The following is a 20,817-nucleotide window of genomic DNA, read 5'->3' as shown; positions in this document are numbered from 1 at the left end:
GTGAAACATAACACAGATACATTTATAAAAAGAAAACTACATTTTTGGTGAAAATGTTTCACTGTATTTCTTTTTACATTTATTTAAAATGTATATGAAACTTTGATTTTGTTTTGGGGGAGGGGAGGTGGACTACAAACTACCTTACAGAGTGAAAGCACTAAAACCATTATTCACTGAATTAAAGGAACACTAGGGTGTTGGGAATACAAAGTCATTTATATAAAATATTTCGTTATTGAGTCCGGTTTAGGTATGGACATAACGTATGGACTTGGCCTGTTCTTTGTTTTACTGATGCTAGAAGCCCTGCTTTGTTGAGGGAGGCTGCAGGAAGATACATTTAAAGTCTATACTACGATGGCCTGCTTCGCTATCAGCCATTATAATACATGTGTAATTCAAGTTGCGGTTAGTGACTAGAAAATCCACAGAAAAGGCCAAACCAATGGCAGCCTTTAGTGTGCGGTAAAATTCTAACCTTTTTAACAATAAAAGTGAAAATTCTTACAATCTGTGGCTTACTTACAATTTTGACCCTCTCTAAATGTCTTTGTATATAAACAACATTTTGAGTGTATGCATTACTTTTCTTTAACGATATATTGTACTTCTAGAAATTGATTTGACAATTAATTTGCTAAGTTTCTTAATGTGTTTCAAAGTGCAATCATTCTAGACAATTACTGAAGCCAAAGACCTTGACGTTCTATCTGAATTATGCACGTGGCAGGAAGAAAGACCCTTTGGAAAGGCCGCCACTATCCCTAACCTTGAGACTTGCATGTCTCGAAGTAACTCGGAGACGCATCCCATGCATTCTAATCACAATCTGTTACCCCCCCCTCCTCCCACATTTCCCAATATAAACATTTATTGTATGTGAAGGAAAACGTGTATGGTATTGGAATGGGTTTTCATTCATCAGTTGCCTTTTATATGTAGCCATTTACTCGTTCTCCCCCCCCCCCCTCTTATAGAGCCTATTCCCCACATACTACATGCCACTTCAATTCTATTATTATTTTAAAGTAAATGTAATCGTTCACACATTTATTTTTTAATTCTATTTTTATCATTACTTTGAGAGTTTTAAAGAACATTGATAGAATTCTAATTTAACAAAGTTAATTTTACAATACGTTACAATAGAAGGATGGCTTTGTTTAAATCACACTCACAGTGCGGTCACGCGTGTTTGGAAAACCCTATACTTCTTGTTTAAGTGAAGCAATGCAAATAGAAACTATAATTTGGTACTCTGCATTGTTTTATTCCTATTCCTGTTTCTATGTATTTTAGGTGATTACAAATTTGTTTCTGCCACCTTCCGTCTGTTCAAACTACCGAAGAATAAGGTGAACGAAAAGGGTCTCGTTATATACAATGGAGGTGTCACGGGCTGCAAGGATGAAATAGAATTTGATGTCAACTTCACATTCAAGGTTCTCAAACTGATGGCTAGATGTAAAAGTTTTATTCACTGCAATATGCTGTGGTAGCTCATCCAAATGAGCACTTAGATAATTGTCAAATGAAAAAAAAAAAATAATAATATATATATATATATATATATATAGGTAAAATACAGTACAGTACTGCAGTGTTAGAATTTCCCCTCCTCAACTTCCACTACAATGGCTGTCTTGATAAGCTGTTGAGAGTAGCATGTGTAGAATTTAGGTCATTTTTGAGATTTGTCCAGTCTGAGAGCATTTCCCCAAGAGATTATTTTGAAGTGCCCCAATTAATCTCCAATATGGTGTCTTAATTGGACACTCAGTGTGTACTAGTTTGACAGTCTTAGCCTAATCTACTCTAGAGGTAGTAAACTGAGCTTAGAATGCAAAGGTTGTGAGTTCAATTCCTGCATGGTGAGACGTTTATGCTTTTTTTTGTGCACTTCAGATTTAGGGGTTTGTCATTTCAATCCCTGCATTGTGATGTTTTGTATTTCTGCCAGTTCTTTTTCCACAAGTGTAATGTAGTTCTTTAAACGTTTCATAACTTAATATATTTTGAATGCCCATATTATTACACTTACAAAATATACATTCATTTCACTTATTGAGTTTGTGGGGAGTGAACATTGGAGAGTGAGTAAGTTTACTTTCTTATGTGTTGGTCCATGTAAAATATATTAACTTCCTGGGACATCTCAATGAAACCCAAAGATCTTACAGTGCTTAGTTTCAATACCTGGGCTATGTGTGTTTGCTGATAGTGTACTCTCCATAGTGTACTATACCACCAACTCTGTGGGCCTTCTAAAAATGTCTTCCTCGTGTTAGAACTCTGTTTGTTTCTGATGAAACTCTGTTCCACAAACTCCAGCACTGGAGCCCTTCTGGAATTGTGTCCCTCAGACCCAGCAGTAATTTTCCAGGATTACCTATTTCCAATGAGTAATGCCCAAAGTGTCTTCTGACCTAGAGTTTGCTTTGTCTAATGTTCTAGGAAGGAGACGTTGCAGAAGTGGATGACGAATTATTCCTTATTCTGAAGAATTCCAGGTTTTCAGATGAGTTTGTATTTCAACCTCCAGGGGGAGCCAGTAATTCTGGGGGATGTCGCCCTAAGAAGGTGTGTTTAATTTGAATACTTTCAGTGGAACTATTGTAGAACGTGACTGTACCCAGTACTGTGACTGTAACCTATTTTATCTAATTCTAATTAAGTGTCATCGTTTCAGTGGAAGTAGTACTTTTTGAAATATGGTACGTATAGAGATGGGCACTAGTAACCAAAAAAAGAACTTGCTAATTAGAGAAATATGTATTCTATTGTAAAACAGACTAAATAATAAAATAAAACTTGGGATACAGAAGAGAGAAGGGGGGGTAGGGTGGGACATCACATATTGCCATCATACAGTGTATCCGTTGTTACATGGTACAGTAATGTTCAATAACATTTTAAACATATTGTTCGTCCTAGACTTGCCCTCTAATATTGGGTTCTGGGACCTTCCTTGCTCCTCAACCCTGTAAGCGTACCCCTACGGTCCGTATCCGAGTGGGCTCGAACTGCTTTGTAATGATTTCAGTATGTGCTTCCCAATTTGTGTTCTCCTCAAGTTTTCTAAAGTTCTAAGCCCTCCATGTCTCCCCTCTAGTATCCCAGTGAGGGAGGGGGGTAGGATAGCTGGTGGGGTGGGGGGGCAGGGGGGGTGGATTTGCGAGATCAGCATGTTTGCTCTCCTACCGGTTCTGTCCTCTTGTTGCTTTTGATGTATTCCTCTCTGTACCCTTGTACTACTATCTACCACCTATCTATTCTCTCGGTCCCTTCTGGTCTATATCCATCTTGGCTCCATCTTGTACTCCTGGGGGCATATACCTGTTGTATTGCAAAGTCTCCTTGGGGGGTCGTACCAGTGGTTTGGGGACTATTCACTGTCCTCCTTTCTCGTGGGGGCATTTATGGATTCCCAGCTAAGTTGTACTTCCTCAAACCTTTGGCTGTTGCCGTAGGTTTTCCTCGCTACCTTTTCGTATTGTAAATTAGTGGAGATTTGCTTTGTTAGGGCTTGTTTTGTCGGTGCTGTAATGGTTTTCCATTCTCTAGCTATGAGCGTCAGGGCTGCTATTAGTATGTGGAAGATCAGTATTGCCCCACTTCCTTTGAACTGGCCCAAGTCCATAAATAGGAGGTGTCTACCACCTCTTTTATAATGCTCTCTACCATCTCCCAGTAGGGACGGATCATCTCGCACGTCCACCATATGTGGTACATCGTGCCTTCCGTCACCCCACATCTCCAGCACTGTTCCCGGGTATATTTTCGCTAGTCTGGCTGGCACTATGTACCATCTATAATACACTTTCCTCATTAATTCTAAGTGCGTTGTGCACGATGTCTTCCCCTTGTGTGCCGTTACTGCTTTTGCCCATTGGGTTTCATCGAATTGTTTCCCCATATCCATCTGCCAGGCCTCACTGAATCTGTCCAGATGTACTGGGGTACCCACATTTAGGAGTGAGTAGCACATAGATATCCCTTTTCTCTGCTTTTGATTCAGACACGTTCTCTCTAACCCTGTAAGTGTGCTCACCCCTTCCGCTGTGGGTGTTTGGGCCCCTAGCATTGATTTAATTGGTAGATATGGGAATATCAGTCTGGGGGCCAGGTTAAATTTTTCTTAGAGAATGGGGAATGGTATCAGGTTGTGTACCTCTAGGAGGTCTCTCACATGTGTACACCCTCTCTTTGTCCATTCTCTGTGGTCAAACGTGTTGTTGGCTACGTGTAAGCTGGTCAGTGGGGTTGCCGGTGACCATGGTAACATGGACACCAATGCATTCTGTGTTCTGTCCCAGGCCTTCAGCATTGTTTTAGTGGTGGGTAGTATGTGAGGTTGGGTTGGACGCATCCTTTTAGGTACCCACACTAGTCTCTGAAGTTCTGCCCCTTGTAACCAGTGGTCTTCTATTTCTAGCCATTAAGGGGTTGTGTTGTGTGTGTGTGTGTATCCCCATCATTGGGGCCAATAGTGTCGCCTGGTAATAGGTTTTGATATTTGGCAAAGCGAGACCCCCATGAAGGGTTGGTCTATGTAAGAATTTCGTCGCTACTCTTACTCTCTTTTGTGCCCATACAAATTTAGTGAGCAGTGTTTGTGTTTTATTTAGGTATGAGGATGGTAGGTCTATTTGCATTGTTCTAAACAGGTATTGTAGTTTGGGGAGGAGAGACATTTTAAAAGCTGCCATCCTTCCCAGCCAAGAATGGTATTTATCTTTCCATGAGGCCAAGCTGGTCTCCAATTCCTTTTGTAGGGACTCGTAGTTGACTTTGAATAGACCCGCTATTGTCTTGGTTAGTTTAATTCCTAGGAAGGTGACACTGTCTGTCCTCCAGTCCAGCTCAAATTTCCCTCGTAGTACTTGTATTACGTCATTGGGTATCCCTATCCCCATCGCCTGGGTTTTTGTTACATTTAGTTTATAGTATGAACTGTCTCCATATTCCTTTATTACTTGCAATAGGTGTGGCATTGATATTAGAGGTTGGGTCAGAGTCAGTAGCACATCGTCCGCGAATAAATTGGTTTTGTATTCTCTTACCCCTATGCGTACTCCATGTATGGAGTCGTGTTGTCTTATCTTAGAGGCCAATGGCTCCAGAGCTAGGACGTATAGCAGGGGTGACAGAGTTCCGTTTGAGATGCTAAAGGGGCGTGACAGGAACCCCGCATTGAGTACCTGGGCTTTCGGTGCGCTGTACAGCGCCTTTACTGCTGACCTAAAGTTACTTGGTATCCCACACTTTGCCATGACCGCCTCTAGGAATGTCCAGTACAGGCGGTCAAAGGCCTTCTCTGCATCTAGGGATACCACAAGGCCTCCCTCTTTGTGTGTTCTGTGTAGACTGTGCAGTATGTTTAAAACTTTGCGCGTGTTGTCCGCTCCCTGTCTCCCCACCACAAATCCAACCTGATCTGAGTGGATTAACTGGGGGAGGAGAACGCTCAATCTCATTGCACACAGTTTGGCGAATATTTTCGCGTCAGTATTGAGCAATGAGATGGGTCTGAAGTTTTGGGGGACGGTAGGCGGTTTCCATGGTTTTTGTAATGTTATGATGTGGGCTAGTAGTGAGTCCTTAGGGAGAGCTTGTGTATTGGTCGCCTCTGTGAACATGTGTACTAGTTGAGGTGCTAGTTGATGTAGAAAAGTTTTGTAATAGCTATTGTCCAAGCCATCTGGGCCTGGGGCTTTGCCGTTTGGCAGGTTCCTTATTACGGTATGAATTTCTGCCTCTGATATTGGTTTTATGAGATCTCTCGCCTGTTGGGGCGTGATCGTGGGGAGATTTATTGTGGCCAGATATGCATTGATGTGCTCCTGTGTGGGATGGAAAGTGTTGTCATTTTTATTTATGTTATACAGGGAGGCGTAATAATTTGCAAATTCATTGCAGATGTCTTTTGGGATCATTTTCTTCTCTCCCGTTGGGGACATGAGAAAAGCAATTTTTTGGTTTGCCCTTCGTTCTTGTAGTCTCCTAGCTAGGAGTCTGCTAGCTTTATTCCCTTGCGTGTATTGTCTTATTTTCAATCTTTGGAGCATGTACCCTGTCTGTTCTAGTGCTTTCTGGTGTATTTTGTTCGTAATGCTGGAGATTTGTATTGTAAGGTCATTGGATGGGGAGATTTGGTTGCGAGTGTTTAGTTGGTATAGTTCTCATCTCCATTGCGTAAGTTGGGTTGAGGATTGTTTGTGTAGGTATGCTGCACTTTTAAATTCTCTCCTTCTTTTTAGTGTATACGTTGATATGTCCGCAAACACCATCAACCCCCCATAGGGGTCTGGAAGTTTCTTCTTCGCCCGGCTCGTTTGGAGCACCACCTCTTTTACGTGATAATAGTGCATTTTTTTTTTTAATTCTTTATTTTTTTGTGCACATATTAAACAAGGTAGCAGACAATGCCACAACAGCTCTTGCCCGCCGAAATGTCAACAATCAATAACACAGGTAGCATCAGTAAACAGTGCACATTTTATATTTATATTCAGTTAAACAGACGTGACGGTCAACGCTTCTACCCTATGTGAATGTGTGGTCTCGGCTATGTTCTTCGTGTGCTTAAGTCACCTAGGGTGTCTCCCCCTTCCAGTCAGGCAGATGTGTGAGCGTGGTAGTAAGGCCGTCTGTATAGTGGCATGGGGGGAGGTTGTATGTATAATAAGTATGCAAGGTTAGTTACAGTCTAGCGTTGGTCTCGTAATGTAATGTGGAGGCCCCTATCTTTGTAGTAGTAGTCTTCGTATCTTGTGCGTGCGGTTGTCAGAACATGTATGGTATGACCATGTAGGTGTCAGTAGGGCCCCTTTTGGGGGGAAGTCATCGTCCTTTAGAGGAGTAAGCGGAGTGGTGTAGACAGTCAGTCTGGTTTGCATCAGAGAGGTAAAAAAGAAAAAACGAGTAAGAAACATCAGTCTCAGTATAAGGTATATAAGTCCCAGGGTGTGTTGGATACATTCATCCTGGGCAACGGAGCAGGTTGTTCTCCCGAGTCGGGTGCCCTGTCTCGCTTCAGGTCGGGCCCTTGGCAGGTGGTGTTCCCCGAGACTCCCTCGGAATGAATTCCAGTATGGTTGCAGGGTTCAGCCTGGACAGTCCTGCTCTGGGTGTCGGTGCTGTGTGTGTGAGTCCTGCTGCCGCCAGGATGGATTCCAATTCTTCGTAGCTTTGAGCCTTGTGGGTGGTCCCGTCATGTGTGAAGGACACTGCTCGCGGTGTTCCCCAGCGGTAGGGTGTCTCTTTGGCCCGGAGGTGCTGTAGAAGTGGCTGCAGTGATTTCCTCCAGGTATGTGTACTCCTGGTGAGGTCCGGGAAGAGTTTTAGTTCTGTTCCCTCAAACATCAAGGGAGTTTTCCCCTTTGTAGCGGTCAGGAGGGTAGTTTTATCAGTCAGCGACTGGAAGCGGAGTATTAAATCCGCTGTTGCGTTTACCGGAGCCCTTGCTGGCTTCGAAATGCGGAAGAGTCCAACCAGCTTTATGGACTTGACCTGCTTAAGGGGTATCAAGGTCCCGAGGAAGCGTCTGATATAATGGGGTAGTTCCGGAAGAGTTACCGTGTCCGCTATTCCCCTGATTTTGACGTTATATCTCCTTCTCAGGTCTTCTAACGCGTCCAGCCGGTCAGTAGTGGTGGTTTGTCGCGTTTCTAGGTCCAGCACTTTTTGTTCGAGCTGTGAGAGCCTGGAGTCTTGTGTACTCGAGCGGTTTTCAAGTTGGGCAATTTTAGCCGCGGCTCCTTCTATGGCCTCTTTAAAGTAGGCCATGTCCGCCGCCAGGTCCTTGCGTAGCTCTGCCAGCATTATTTTTATTTGATCCGCGGTGACCGGGTCCCCGGTTGGCCTTTTGTTGCGGTCCGGTTCGGGTCTGAAGGCTGCACCTTCAATTAGTTCTGCGGTGTAGTCCTCCGAGGAATAGGAGGAGAAGTAATCTGGCGGCGCCATTTTGGGCCATGCGGTCTGTTGCGCGTTCTGCAGCATGTCTCCAATATCCCTTCCAGGGGGGCCTTTATCCGCCTTCACTTTTTTATTTTTTCGGCCTATGTTAACAGTGTCGTATGTGGGTTTTAGAAGACCCAATTCCCCGGTATAGGTATAATCTCGGTTAGTGCGAGCCGGAGCTCCAGGAGATGCGACCACTCTGTTGCGTTGCTAGCTCCGCCCTCGATAATAGTGCGTTTTTATGAGGACATCTCTCGGGGTGTCTTGGGGTAGGAAGCTGGGTTTAGCTGTTCTATGGTATCTGTCCATAAGTAGCTGGTCTTGTGGTATATCAGGTGCCAGCTTTTTCAGCATGCTGTGCAGGTAAGCTGCCAATTCTGCTTGCCCCACTTCCTCTTTTATCCCGCGTATCCGCAGGTTATTTTGGTGGGCTCTATCTTCCATGTCAGCTAGTTTTAGTTCATATGCTTTCATTTGGTTATGTAGCTCTGTCACCTCTTCTTCCAGACCTTTGGGAGCCTCAGCCAGCTCCACATTTTGGCTTCCGTCCCGGTTGTTCTCACCTCCAGCTCTTGGATATCTTTATGCATAGCCCCAATTGTTGTTTTAAAGCTGTTTTCCAACCTAGCAGACATCTCCTCCAGCAGTGTCCGCAGTACCTCCTGTGTGAGAGGGGCTTCAATGTCTGGGGTCTTACTGTACTGTTCAGCAGGTTCTTCGGCGCCATCTTGGATTTCCTCCTGCACCAAGGCCTGCTTCCCCTGCGGCGTCCGCGAGGCGAAAAATGCCGTCTTTTACGCCTTATCCACTCTTCCCTTTGGCTTGCGACATGCTGACTTGGGGTATATGTTGCCCCTGTTTTATTTTCGGCTGTGATCGCCAAATTGCTCCTGCCGCCAGGACACGCCCCCTTAATAACAGTTTATTAAAGCTCAGGGCATTTTTTTTGATTTTTCATGTGTTCTCAAAATATATATTTTTTAATTAAGAGGATTACCTTGATTTCCAACATGCTTACTGTTTTCCTTGTTAGCCATTTCATGTTTTTGCTTATTTTGGTAAAATTATTCTCTCCCGGATTTATTTATTTGAGACAAAGAGACTAAATAGAATCAAACCCAATAGGACTAAGTGGAAAATTCCTGCTCATTTTGGAGTTATAGATTTTTGTTGTTGTTATGGTGCTGGGAGTGCCCTGATATATCCCTCCCTCCCCCCTCGCCTTTGTAATGGGGATGCCAGGGTACTCATTCCATAAAAACGACATCACGCTTAGTGGTTATGGTGCATTGTGTTCCTTTAAACACAATTATTTATTTTTATAAATGCGCCTGGATACTTGGTTTATATCTGTAAATGTATTTAATGTACTGATCTGAAACTAATCATCCTAAGAACACTCTCAAGCAGAACCTGTCAATTTGGACTTAAAGGGACACACCAAACACCATAAACACTACAGCTTATGAAACTAGGTTTGGTGCATAGAGGCTATAGGTGCAGTCTCAATGCTCTATATAGTGGATTCAGTACTCTATGCACAAATATCAGGGATGAATAATGAAGCAAACCTGCTCATTATATCTCCAGCAAAGTGGCTAAGCTGTGTGTACAAAGGAATCACCATCTCTCTAATTTTTTTCCCCTCCCCCATCTAGAAACATAGAAACATAGAATGTGACGGCAGATAAGAACCATTCGGCCCATCTAATCTGCCCAATGTTCTAAATACTTTCATTAGTCTCTGGCATTATCTTATAGTTAGGATAGCCTTATGCCTATCCCACCAATGCTTAAACTCCCTCACTGTGTTAACCTCTACCACTTCAGCTGGAAGGCTATTCCATTCAGCCACTACCCTCTCAGTAAAGTAATACTTCTTGATATTATTTTTAAACCTTTTCCCCTCTAATTTAAAGCGGCACTGTCATGCCGAACTTACCTTTCCTCAATCTCTTCCTCTTCTCCCCCTCTCGGGATCTGTTATTCTTTTCTTCCTGTCTTCTTTAGTTTTCTTTAAAATCATAAGACAAAGTAGGGACTCTGTCTTATGGAGGATTCCTCCGCTTGACCAGCTCTGACCAGCGGAGGAGCAAAGTGTGCTTCATTTCCGCTGGTCAGAGCAATTTTCCCATGATCCCTAGCTTTCCTCCCAGTTCCCACAATGCTTCCTGTCAGTATTGCCGAAAGTCCTGTCACTTAGACAGAACGCCGGCAAAACTGCCGAATTGCATCCTAACAGAATGAGCACTGTTTCTCCATTGGTGTTAGGATGCAATTCGGTACTTTGTTCGTATCGGAATTTCATTCTAATGAATGAAACTCCGATCCTATTCATTGCTGTGGCTGCATCTTGCAGCCGCTTAGTAGATAACTCCCTAATTCCCACGGTATCAGGGAGCTATCTACTAAAAGGCTGAAAGACCTAAATTGGTCTTTCAGCCAAATTTACTAACACCAAGTAAAAATGACTTGGTATTAGTAAATAATATGCCCCTACTCGCTATACCGCGAGTAGGGGCATGTCTAGTAAGCAGTGAGCAGCCTGTGGCTGCTCACTGTAGAAAAAAAATAAAAAAAATATTGCTCCCCACCCCTAAATGACGGGTGGGGGCCGTAAAGTAAAATAAGGGAGGGAGACCTATTGTCCCCCCCCCCCCGGCCCCCACCCCTGAGCGGTGGGTGGGGGCCATAAAGATAATGAGGGGGGGGACCTACTGTCCTCCCCCCCGGCCCCCACCCCTGGGCGGCGGGTGGGGGCCATAATAGTAGTAGGGGGGGGGGGACCTACTGTCCTCCCCCCCGGCCCCCACCCCTGGCCGGCGGGTGGGGGCCATAATAGTAATAAAGGGGGGGGGGGACCTACTGTCCTCCCCCCCGGCCCCCACCCCTGGGCGGCGGGTGGGGGCCATAATAGTAATAAGGGGGGGGACCTACTGTCCTCCACCCCCCGGCCCCCACCCCTGGGCGGCGGGTGGGGGCCATAATAGTAATAGGGGGGGGGACCTACTGTCCTCCCCCCCCCCGGCCCCCACCCCTGGGCGGCGGGTGGGGGCCATAATAGTAATAAGGGGGGGGGACCTACTGTCCTCCAGCCCCCGGCCCCCACCCCTGGGCGGCGGGTGGGGGCCCTAATGGAAAAAAGGGGGGGGACACCTACTGTCCTCCCCCCCGGCCCCCACCCCTGGCCGGCGGGTGGGGGCCATAATAGTAATAAAGGGGGGGGACGACCTACTGTCCTCCCCCCCGGCCCCCACCCCTGGGCGGCGGGTGGGGGCCATAATAGTAATAAGGGGGGGGGGACCTACTGTCCTCCACCCCCCGGCCCCCACCCCTGGGCAGCGGGTGGGGGCCATAATAGTAATAGGGGGGGGGGACCTACTGTCCTCCCCCCCCCGGCTCCCACCCCTGGGCGGCGGGTGGGGGCCATAATAGTAATAAGGGGGGGGGACCTACTGTCCTCCAGCCCCCGGCCCCCACCCCTGGGCGGCGGGTGGGGGCCATAATAGTAATAGGGGGGGGGGACCTACTGTCCTCCCCCCCCCGGCTCCCACCCCTGGGCGGCGGGTGGGGGCCATAATAGTAATAAGGGGGGGGGACCTACTGTCCTCCAGCCCCCGGCCCCCACCCCTGGGCGGCGGGTGGGGGCCATAATAGTAATAAGGGGGGGGGGATCTACTGTCCTCCCCCCCCCGGCCCCCACCCCTGGGCGGCGGGTGGGGGCCATAACGATAATGGGGGGGGGGACCTACTGTCCTCCCCCCGCCCCCACCCCTGGGCGGCGGGTGGGGGCACTAAGTAAATTCCCCCCCCCCCCCCCCCCCCATCAAGGTGACTAGGGGTGCCCAAGCCCCTAGTCACCCACCCCCCACCCAAATAAAAAATGCCCCTACCTACCCCCCTCACCCTAAAAAATAGTGAGGGGGGAATAAAATTGCTAACCTGTAAAGTAAAATTAAACTTACCATTCGACGTCTTCTTTTTTCTAAAATCTTCATTTTTCAGCCCCAAAAAAGGCCAAATAAAAAACCATCATAGCCGTCGAACTAAAAATAAAATAAAAAACCCGAGCGCAAAAAAAAAAAACCTGACGAAAAAGAAAAAACCCGAGCGCACAAAAAAATAATCCATCTTCACCCATGGAGGGCTCCGCGCAGACTGAGCTCCGCAGGGCGGGGCAAGGCTTATAAAGCCTTGCCCCGCCCTGCAATTAGCCTAAGAACACTCTGATTGGTGGGTTTAAGCCAATCAGAGTGCTCTTTGTCATTTTACAAGCGTGGGAAAGTTCTTTGGAATTTTCCCAAAGAATTGGGTGGATTTCAAGCCATCCAATCACAGTGCTCTGTGTCATTTTACAAGCGTGGGAAAGTTCTTTGGAATTTTCCCACGCTTGTAAAATGACACAGAGCACTGTGATTGGATGGCTTGAAATCCATCCAATCACAGTGCTCTGTGTCATTTTACAAGCGTGGGAAAGTTCTTTGGAATTTTCCCACGCTTGTAAAATGACACAGAGCACTGTGATTGGATGGCTTGAAATCCATCCAATCACAGTGCTCTGTGTCATTTTACAAGCGTGGGAAAGTTCTTTGGAATTTCCCCCCTGTCTTGTCTTTCCTCCAAGCTATACATGTTAAGATCCTTTAACCGTTCCTGGTAAGTTTTATCCTGCAATCCATGAACCAGTTTAGTAGCCCTTCTCTGAACTCTCTCTAAGGTATCAATATCCTTCTGAAGATACAGTCTCCAGTACTGCGTACAATACTCCAAGTGAGGTCTCACCAGTGTTCTGTACAATGGCATGAGCACTATCCTCTTTCTACTGCTAATACCTCTCCCTATACAACCAAGCATTCTGCTAGCATTTCCTGCTGCTTTATTACACTATCTGCCTATTATAAGCTGCAGATGTTATCGTGGTTGTTGTGTCCTGTGTAAAATATAAAAGTATTGATCAAGAACAGTAAATTGACTTTTCCATGTATTTTATTTTTTATTTTTTTTCTATTTTATTTTTTGACAATCTTTATTTATATATTTTCAGTACAAAACATTAGTAAAACAGATACCATATAATAAGTAGCATGTAACGGCTGACCGGTAATCACATGTAGTTAGGCTGTGGTGATCCCCAATGACTATGCAATTGCATGGTTTATATAAGGTACATGTAAGTAGCTTCAACAGGGGGGTCATGTTCCGAGTTACGCAGCCTGGATTGTATAGAAGTTTTACTTGCTACATTTCAAATCCGTGTCTCCATCTGATGGAGTTTCCCGGGGTGGGGAGATTACCCGTAACTTGCAGTCACTTGGATTATTTGAGTTGATGCCTCTTGTCAGGGCCTGACTAGGTTGACTTTTCCATGTATTTGATTGTTTAATTTTTAGGAAGGTAATTCAGAGTTTTGTTCGTGTAATTGTTTGTTATACTGTTGCCATGCGTACATGTCTGAAAGAATGTCTGTGACCTTTTAAAGTACAGTTGTGCAAGTTAAATCCCAAAGTCTAAATAACCTTCATTGTCTAGATTAGATTGCCAGCAGTTAACCACAAATTTCCTGCCAATGTTAAGGTTATCTTTATAGTAACAGACTAATTTACAATTCCTGTAGAGCAGTGACTGCTAGTCCAGGCACCTACATGGATAAACAGTGTTTCCTATTACGCTAAGCCCACCCAAAGGCATAGAAAATCTCTCACACTTAAAGGAAAACTATGGTAAAAAGTTATTTTTGTTTAAAAATCATTTAATCCATGTTGGAGTCTTCAGATAGATTTGTCCAGCCCCCTCCCTGTCAATTACACCACAATTTAATATTAAAACTTACCTTGAATCCAATACAGAATATCTGCAGCTCGAACCTCCTACTGTTACATCGCATGGACGTCTTCTCTTTGTCCAATGAAATGTTTCTCATTATTATTGGATATGGTGTTATCGGACCTATGGCGCATGCACGGCATCAATCCACCAAACAAATCAATCAGTAGATTGAATCCAATACTTCTCTATGAGAAGCATTGATTTAATGCTCAACGTGCTCATGCAATGCGCGAGGACGCTGAATGTCAAGAACCGAGTCAAACTGAACTGAAGAATCTTCTAGTGGCTGTCAGGGTAACAGCAACTGAAGGTACATTTAGCCTCGCAGTATAAACATTGCCGTATCTTTGAACTGGCGATATTTTACATTTTTGGAGCAAAACTGAAGGGGCTGTTTCCGTGCTGATAGTGTACCTGTAAAGCCGTCTTTAAAGGGACAGCCAAAATAATAGTAAAAAAGCAGATGTATGTTTCACAGAAATAAAATTACTCTATTCTGTAGCTATCTCACAGTATTCTATTCCAACACTAAAGAGCAGCTAATGAGAATACAGATTTAATGCTAACAGGTTTTTTCCCACCTGGTTTTTCATGCATATATGATATATCCTTGCTTTCTATAAAGTGCAGGATGTTTACATGCTTATCTAAACTTGGCTCAGTGTTTTTCACACGAAATTCAACATTAATACAGCATTACTGATACTTTGCTAAAGAAAAGCTATTGGTTCTTCAACTCTTCCTGCCTCAGTGACAGCCAACCAGGGCTAAACAAACCATGACAGAATAATTCTGTCATGCATATAATGTATCAAAGGAGCTGTTTTTCTGTTGGTATCAGAGAGACTTGGGTATCACTAACTAACAGTCCACACTGACTGTTGAGATGTGCTCCATGTTTTTATGGAAATTACCGTTCCCAAACATCCGTGTTCAGAAAGAATCTAATGATATCGTTTGTGATGTCCCTGGGTTTTCCTCCATTTAGAGCGAGATAGACCTTTTAAATCCACCTTCCTACATGTGTTCCCATGCGTGATCACACAATGCAGAGCATGATCAATGGTATCTTGTGCCGCTCACTGTGTGTGATCAGACTGTGATATTACAAATAATCTGCCTGAGAGAGCCAGGTTAATGGGGAAACAGATACTGCAGTCACAGTGTAGAGTGCTCTCTACAGCGTAAAATAGGAATGTTCTTCAGATTATATCAGATGAGGAATCCCTCTCCCGATGGCAGAGTTACAGCTAGGGCCGGTTTCTTTACAAAAACTCAGCGAATACATACAAATAAAATATACCGGTACATAGAAGATGTAGCTGAACTCACACATTATAGTTTGTTTAGGTTGTATTTCTGTTGTTTATTTATTTTTTGGTGTGAATGGTTTACAGGGCTACCCCAAGCACCATGGCCACCTTATTATTATTATTATTGACATTTATATAGCGCCAACAGATTCCATAGCGCTTTACAGTATTATGAGAGGGGGGATTTATCTATAAATAGGACAATAACATGAAACCTTACAGAAACGATAGGTTGAAGAGGACCCTGCTCAAACAAGCTTACAGTCTATAGGAGGTGGGGTATAAAACACAATAGGACAGGAGATATCAATCACATAGGTTGGGAGTGAAGCAGAGCTGGAGGAGAGAGTAGAGTGCTGCCCTTTAGGAGAGAGCAAGAGACAGGTATGTGAGGTAGAGGTTACTCTGGGAGACCATAGGCTTTCCTAAAGAAATTGGATTTGAAGTGGTCGTGGTGCCTGGAGTTGGTATGTGCAGTGTTTTTATATATATATATATATAGTCAAGAAGGAGACCTCTCACTGGACTTTTCAACCAAATTCAAATATTTATTGTGAATTCAGTCTCATTACATCAACGTTTCAGTCTATAAAAGACTTTCATCCCAAAATATTTTTTTAAACATAGTGGATGGAGGGGTCCATGCCAGCAAAAGTTTGATAGAAATAATGTTTTTGGTCTGAAAAAAAACCTTTAAAACATACCCGGTTCAAAAATGAAAACAAGTTATTGTAATGGTATTGCTGTTCCGGTAATTTTGTTGACATGTGCCAAAATGGATAGAAAATCCCAGACATGTAATGTCTTCCATAAAGTATAACAATTTGAAGTAGCTGTGCTTTGTATGAGTTGCTATAATTATGTACACATTACTTTAGGCAAAACATTAAATTGAGTAAAATGCAAAATAATTTAACACCCTATCTGTCTTGGAAAAAAAAAAAAAAAACAACAAAAAAAAAATCAACCTGTGTGTCTACTAAACAAGAAAGAAATGAAATAATTGAAGAAAAAGGTATCATAAATTTAAAAAATTGTTCTGGTCATTCAGTTCCAAAAAAAGCTAACATAGTGGGGTAATGGGGAAAAAACAGGCTAAAGAATAAGTAAAAAGAGAACTGAAACTCTGCCCGTTTACTTTTGAATTGCAATTAAATTTAAAAATAAATAATTTTCACATTATATGAAGGATAAGTGGAGTTTGGACAGCTGTGTGAATTTTTTCGAGGCACCCTGGTTATCACGGATGATAGGGAGAACAAAAACGGAACTTTTTGTTCAACAGAGAGAAAGGAATGTTCTTAATAAGTATGCCGGGACACGGCTGTTTTAATCTGACCTTGAAGTCCTGAGCTTTTTCTAAAGGACAAGTGGTTTAATTTGACTCTGTGAATGTAATTAAGTAACAACAGTTAAAGGGGAATATTTTCAAGAAAGTACCATAATCTTGTTTTGTATGTTGCAAAACGTCTAGTGTAGTATATAGTAATTTATACTTACGCCTGGGGCACAGGTTTGATCAATATTTATTGCTGTCAGTGCTGTCAGTGGGTGTAATTTGCAGGAATACTATGTATCATACAATATATATATATTGAGATTAGCTTAATTCAAGTTTATTTTAATTTTTTTCTTTCTAAAACTTTCATTTTAGTAAGTGTTACAATGAAATGTATATATATTTTCCATATGTGTCTTTTAGAAGCAGTTAAAAGTTTTATAGCTAAACCTCATCATAAAAAAATAAAATATAATAAAGGGAATTTCCGGGCTTCTTATTGCCGAGATATATAAAAAAGAAAAGAGGCTCTGCTCCATTTTCTGCTCCTGTCCACACCAGCAACTTGTTCTGACTTTTTTTTATTTTTAGAATTTTTCCTAATTTCCGTGGGAGCACATATCCCATAAATCTCCACTCAAATGTTTCCTCTTGAACTTTGCAAATGTTTCCGTCTGAAAAAAAATATGCATGAAAATGAATAATGTCTTTCATCAGCTTATCACATGTCTGTGTTCTTATTTTCTCATACATGGGGCAGGTTAGGCGCCCTCATAGACATGAATGACAGAGCCTTTTATAGGAGGTGATATAGGGACTTTGTGTGAACTGTAAGCGTATTTGAGTAGGGGACTAGTGCTAGAGTTATAAGCACCAGAGAGAAGTGAGACAGGCCTCCTTGCATGTAACCTATTCATAGGATTCATAGGACGTTATAGTGCATAACAATAATTGTTATAACAGTTGCATTTTGATTTTAAAAGCAAAGAGGCAGATATTCTTAGATTATTACATTGACCTATTATTCACCAATGTGCACCAGCAGATCATGTTATGCTCTCAGCTAGATCCCGAAATACTGTGTGCATTTTGCTGTAAGATATCCTTTTGGAACAACTTGGAAGAGTTGTCGGAGATTGAGCCCTCTTCGCTCCACAATGACAATGATATTACAATCGCGAGTACTTACTTCAGCGAGAATTCAAAGTGAATTTCATATTTACGGCCAGAGAAGCCAAACTAAAAATATAGCAGATTTTTGAGAATTTCTCCTGTTCGACTATAAATTAAAAATGACTTTGAATTCTTACTTTAGGGACAAACCCGGTTCTATCTTCATTATTAGATTGTATCTGCGTATTTGCTACCAACGTAGCCCTCAATTTAACATTGTTAGATAAGCTTTCCAAATGATGTAATATTTTTGGATAAACTTTATTTATTTTATAATTTATTTTTCTTCAACATATTAAAATATAAAAAAAAAAAAAAACATTTACACTAAGCCAGGTGTGCTCAGTTCAGTATCATAAAGTGATGCCCTAACCCAGGCATAGGCAACCTTCGACACTCCAGCTGTTTTGGACTACACCTCCCATGATGCTTTGCCAACATTATGGATGTAAGAGCATTGTGGGGGATGTAGTTCACAACATCTGGAGTGCCGGTGGAAAGGAAAAAAAAGGTTTCCATATTAAAAAGCAAGAGAAAAATGGAAAAATGGCTGCAAGTTCAGGAACCACTGCCACAGTTAGATGACTTGTGAGATTGAGGCGGCTTTAGAAGCAGAAGAAAGATCCTTGTTAGATGAGGTATGTTCTCACCTCTAGTGGTGCAGATAAAGTTACAGTGGGGGAACTGAGACTACGCGGTCGCCTGATTTGAGGCTCAGCCAGGTGATTGCTACTGTTTGAAGTGGATCCCACTGCACCATCTTCCGCATGCTAGTTTAGAATGGGTAAAGACAACAAACAGGTTAGGTCACTGCTTCTCAAATCTGAAGGACCACCAACCGTGTAGGATTTAGAGAGCACCCACTAGAGCTCAGTGAGAACATCAATAAAACCTGTTGACGGTCTTTGAGAATAGGCTTAGAGAAGAATGAAGCTATAAGTACACAGGAGACAGTGAACTGCTGGAATTCTTGAATATTTCCATCTTTCCCTACCTCTTCTAGCAAACGATTACATTCCTGAACAAAGAGTATCTCCTAATTATAATGTTCATTTGAAGCTGAGATTTTGAATCCCATGATTCGCTCATTGCACAAAAATTTAACCTGTAGCCAAAATAGTTTTTTTTATTTAATGTAGTTAATCATGTTAAGTAGGTGAACATTTCTGTTTTACACTGTCTTATATCTTTGCTGCTCTCCCTCCCCCAGAAAATTATTACCGATCCATTTCAGTTAGCCGATGGAGTGAGCAAGGAGACGAAGGCTGCCGGTTCGGGGGGCTGCTGTGGACCGAAGGGCTGTTGCTAGAATACTTACTTGATCCAGAAATCCTTGTTAAATAATAAGTATTATGACCGCTAAGAATTAAACAAATCTTCACTGAAAAGACACAGAAAGAAGCAGAAGTACAGTTAGACATTTATTACATTTTTAAAATATTGGCAAAACTGAAGTGAGTTCCAGAGCTGGTAAATGGGGACTCGGCCAATATATTAAAAATAAGCCTGCCAGATGGGTGGCTAAATACCGTATGTCGTAGTAGAATATCCCCTTTACCTGACAAACTTATCAAGCCTGTTATCTATCCAGGAAAATCAAGCTGCTGTGTCTACGCTGATTCGCCAATTTGTAATTTTTGGGTTTTGCTTGGAAATCATATTTTAATCTATCTACAAGATGTCTGTAAACCTCTATAAATAAATTAAAAAAAATAAATAAAATAATTCTCACTCTTATTTTCTAAATAAAAACAGATGTAAATGAACAGCAATCAAACGTAAGACTAAGACCTTAGAGAAGTATAGCTGTGTTTTGCGTGTGGGCCAGACTTGAGGCCTCCTGGAGAGCCTGATTTTTCCACAAACCAACTGCGGGATGAGGCACCACAAACTATAAACTGTAGTGGTTATGGTGCTTGTTGTGCCCTATAAAACTGATATAATTTAGTGAATGCATTACAACTGAAGTTTGGAACTCTAACATTTGTATTCCTGATGCTTTACACGTTAGAGCGTTTACATTTTACAGATTTTTTTTTCCCCCTAGGATTTTGCAAAGCCGCCTTCTGTTCGGTCCATAGCACAGCAGAAAGTGGAACCAGATGTAGCTGAACAAGTCAGCTAATCAGTTAGGATACCAGCACCCTGAATGTCAATGTGCCAAATCAGGCGTGTACGGTTTATTGACTCTAATGAACGGTCCACCGTGTAGGACACTATATTTTTAACTACCACATTTCATCACTACATTTATGGCTCGAAACAGATGCCGAAAGAGAAAGTGGTTGCTGATATTTACGGATTCAGCATAACATCATGTCAGTGTAAAATATAGTTTGTTGCACACAAACCAAGGTAATAATCATGTTTATTTACTATTAAATGAAATTCTTTATTTTTTGTTGTGCAAAGATGTACAAACATGTTTGCCTAGCCATGACAGCTGTAGCAAGCATTTCAAAAGGCAGATCGGAGAAGCTATGCGCTATGAACATATGCAAAAGTAACTGAAAATAATTAAAAACAGTAGAGAATAACTAAAAGTAACGGGAAAGCGTTCTACATTCCTGGGCATAGAAGCCATGTGTACACAGGTTCAGTTGTGAATGAGAGTCGCCTGAGATAGTGACCACAGCATAAGCGTCCTGTGAAGTCCACTGTGGGATGAATGGTGGGATTCTCGCAGGATCCCATCCATGCGTTGGTGCAGTTGCTCTTTGAGACTCATTAATCTGAAAAGCGGCCCACGGGAGGCCAAGTGTGATCAGGAGAGCAGCTGCTCCCTGCATATCATGGATGGGGTATGAGGATTTTCCTTGCAACACTAGAAGAGTACAGGACAAACGCCATCTGCAGCAGATGTTGTTTCAAAAAAGTGTGGTGAAAGCTTGTAGGGATCTCTGCCACAGTAGAGTGCCCCCAGAGAGGTTGGCATATTTTTAAATGCATAAGGAGAAGTCCTGTCAAGAGTGGTATACCTCTTATCTTCAGGTTATGACTGCACCTCATGTATCCCATGGTCTCAAATTTCTGTTCGACCCCAGCTTGTTGCTGCTTCAGTGCCCACACTTCTTGTTCAATTGAGGATATCTTTTGGGTATGGTCAGTCCTGGAGGCCAGTCAGCCTATGAAGACTGTAGGGTCTTGTCGCAGCGTAGCCACATCTACATTAATTTTTTCTTGAGCTTTGTCAACAACTCCTGCAGGGTCTCCTTTGTCGCAGGCTAAAAGTCCAAGTTCTGTATGCCTGATTAAGATGGC

The 20,817-nt window shown here is 42.8% G+C and overlaps 1 protein-coding gene across 2 annotated transcripts in view; it reads left to right on the top strand.

The window, feature by feature from the left end:
* The window catches only part of LOC134575684 (arsenite methyltransferase-like), a 41,787-nt gene extending 22,518 nt beyond the window's left edge, over positions 1-19,269 (top strand). For both annotated transcript variants that reach the window (XM_063435045.1, XM_063435044.1), the window contains 3 exons: positions 1,303-1,445; positions 2,458-2,583; positions 18,767-19,269. In XM_063435045.1, coding sequence (XP_063291115.1) covers positions 1,303-1,445; positions 2,458-2,583; positions 18,767-18,865 — 368 coding nt within the window. In that variant the 3' untranslated portion in view covers positions 18,866-19,269. The remainder of the gene's footprint in view (positions 1-1,302; positions 1,446-2,457; positions 2,584-18,766) is intronic.
* Positions 19,270-20,817: the final 1,548 nt, after the last annotated feature.

Source organism: Pelobates fuscus, chromosome 10 (genome assembly GCF_036172605.1).
Source record: "Pelobates fuscus isolate aPelFus1 chromosome 10, aPelFus1.pri, whole genome shotgun sequence".
Classification (NCBI taxonomy): Eukaryota; Metazoa; Chordata; class Amphibia; order Anura; family Pelobatidae; genus Pelobates; species Pelobates fuscus.
This window is presented reverse-complemented; position numbering and strand designations above follow the sequence as displayed.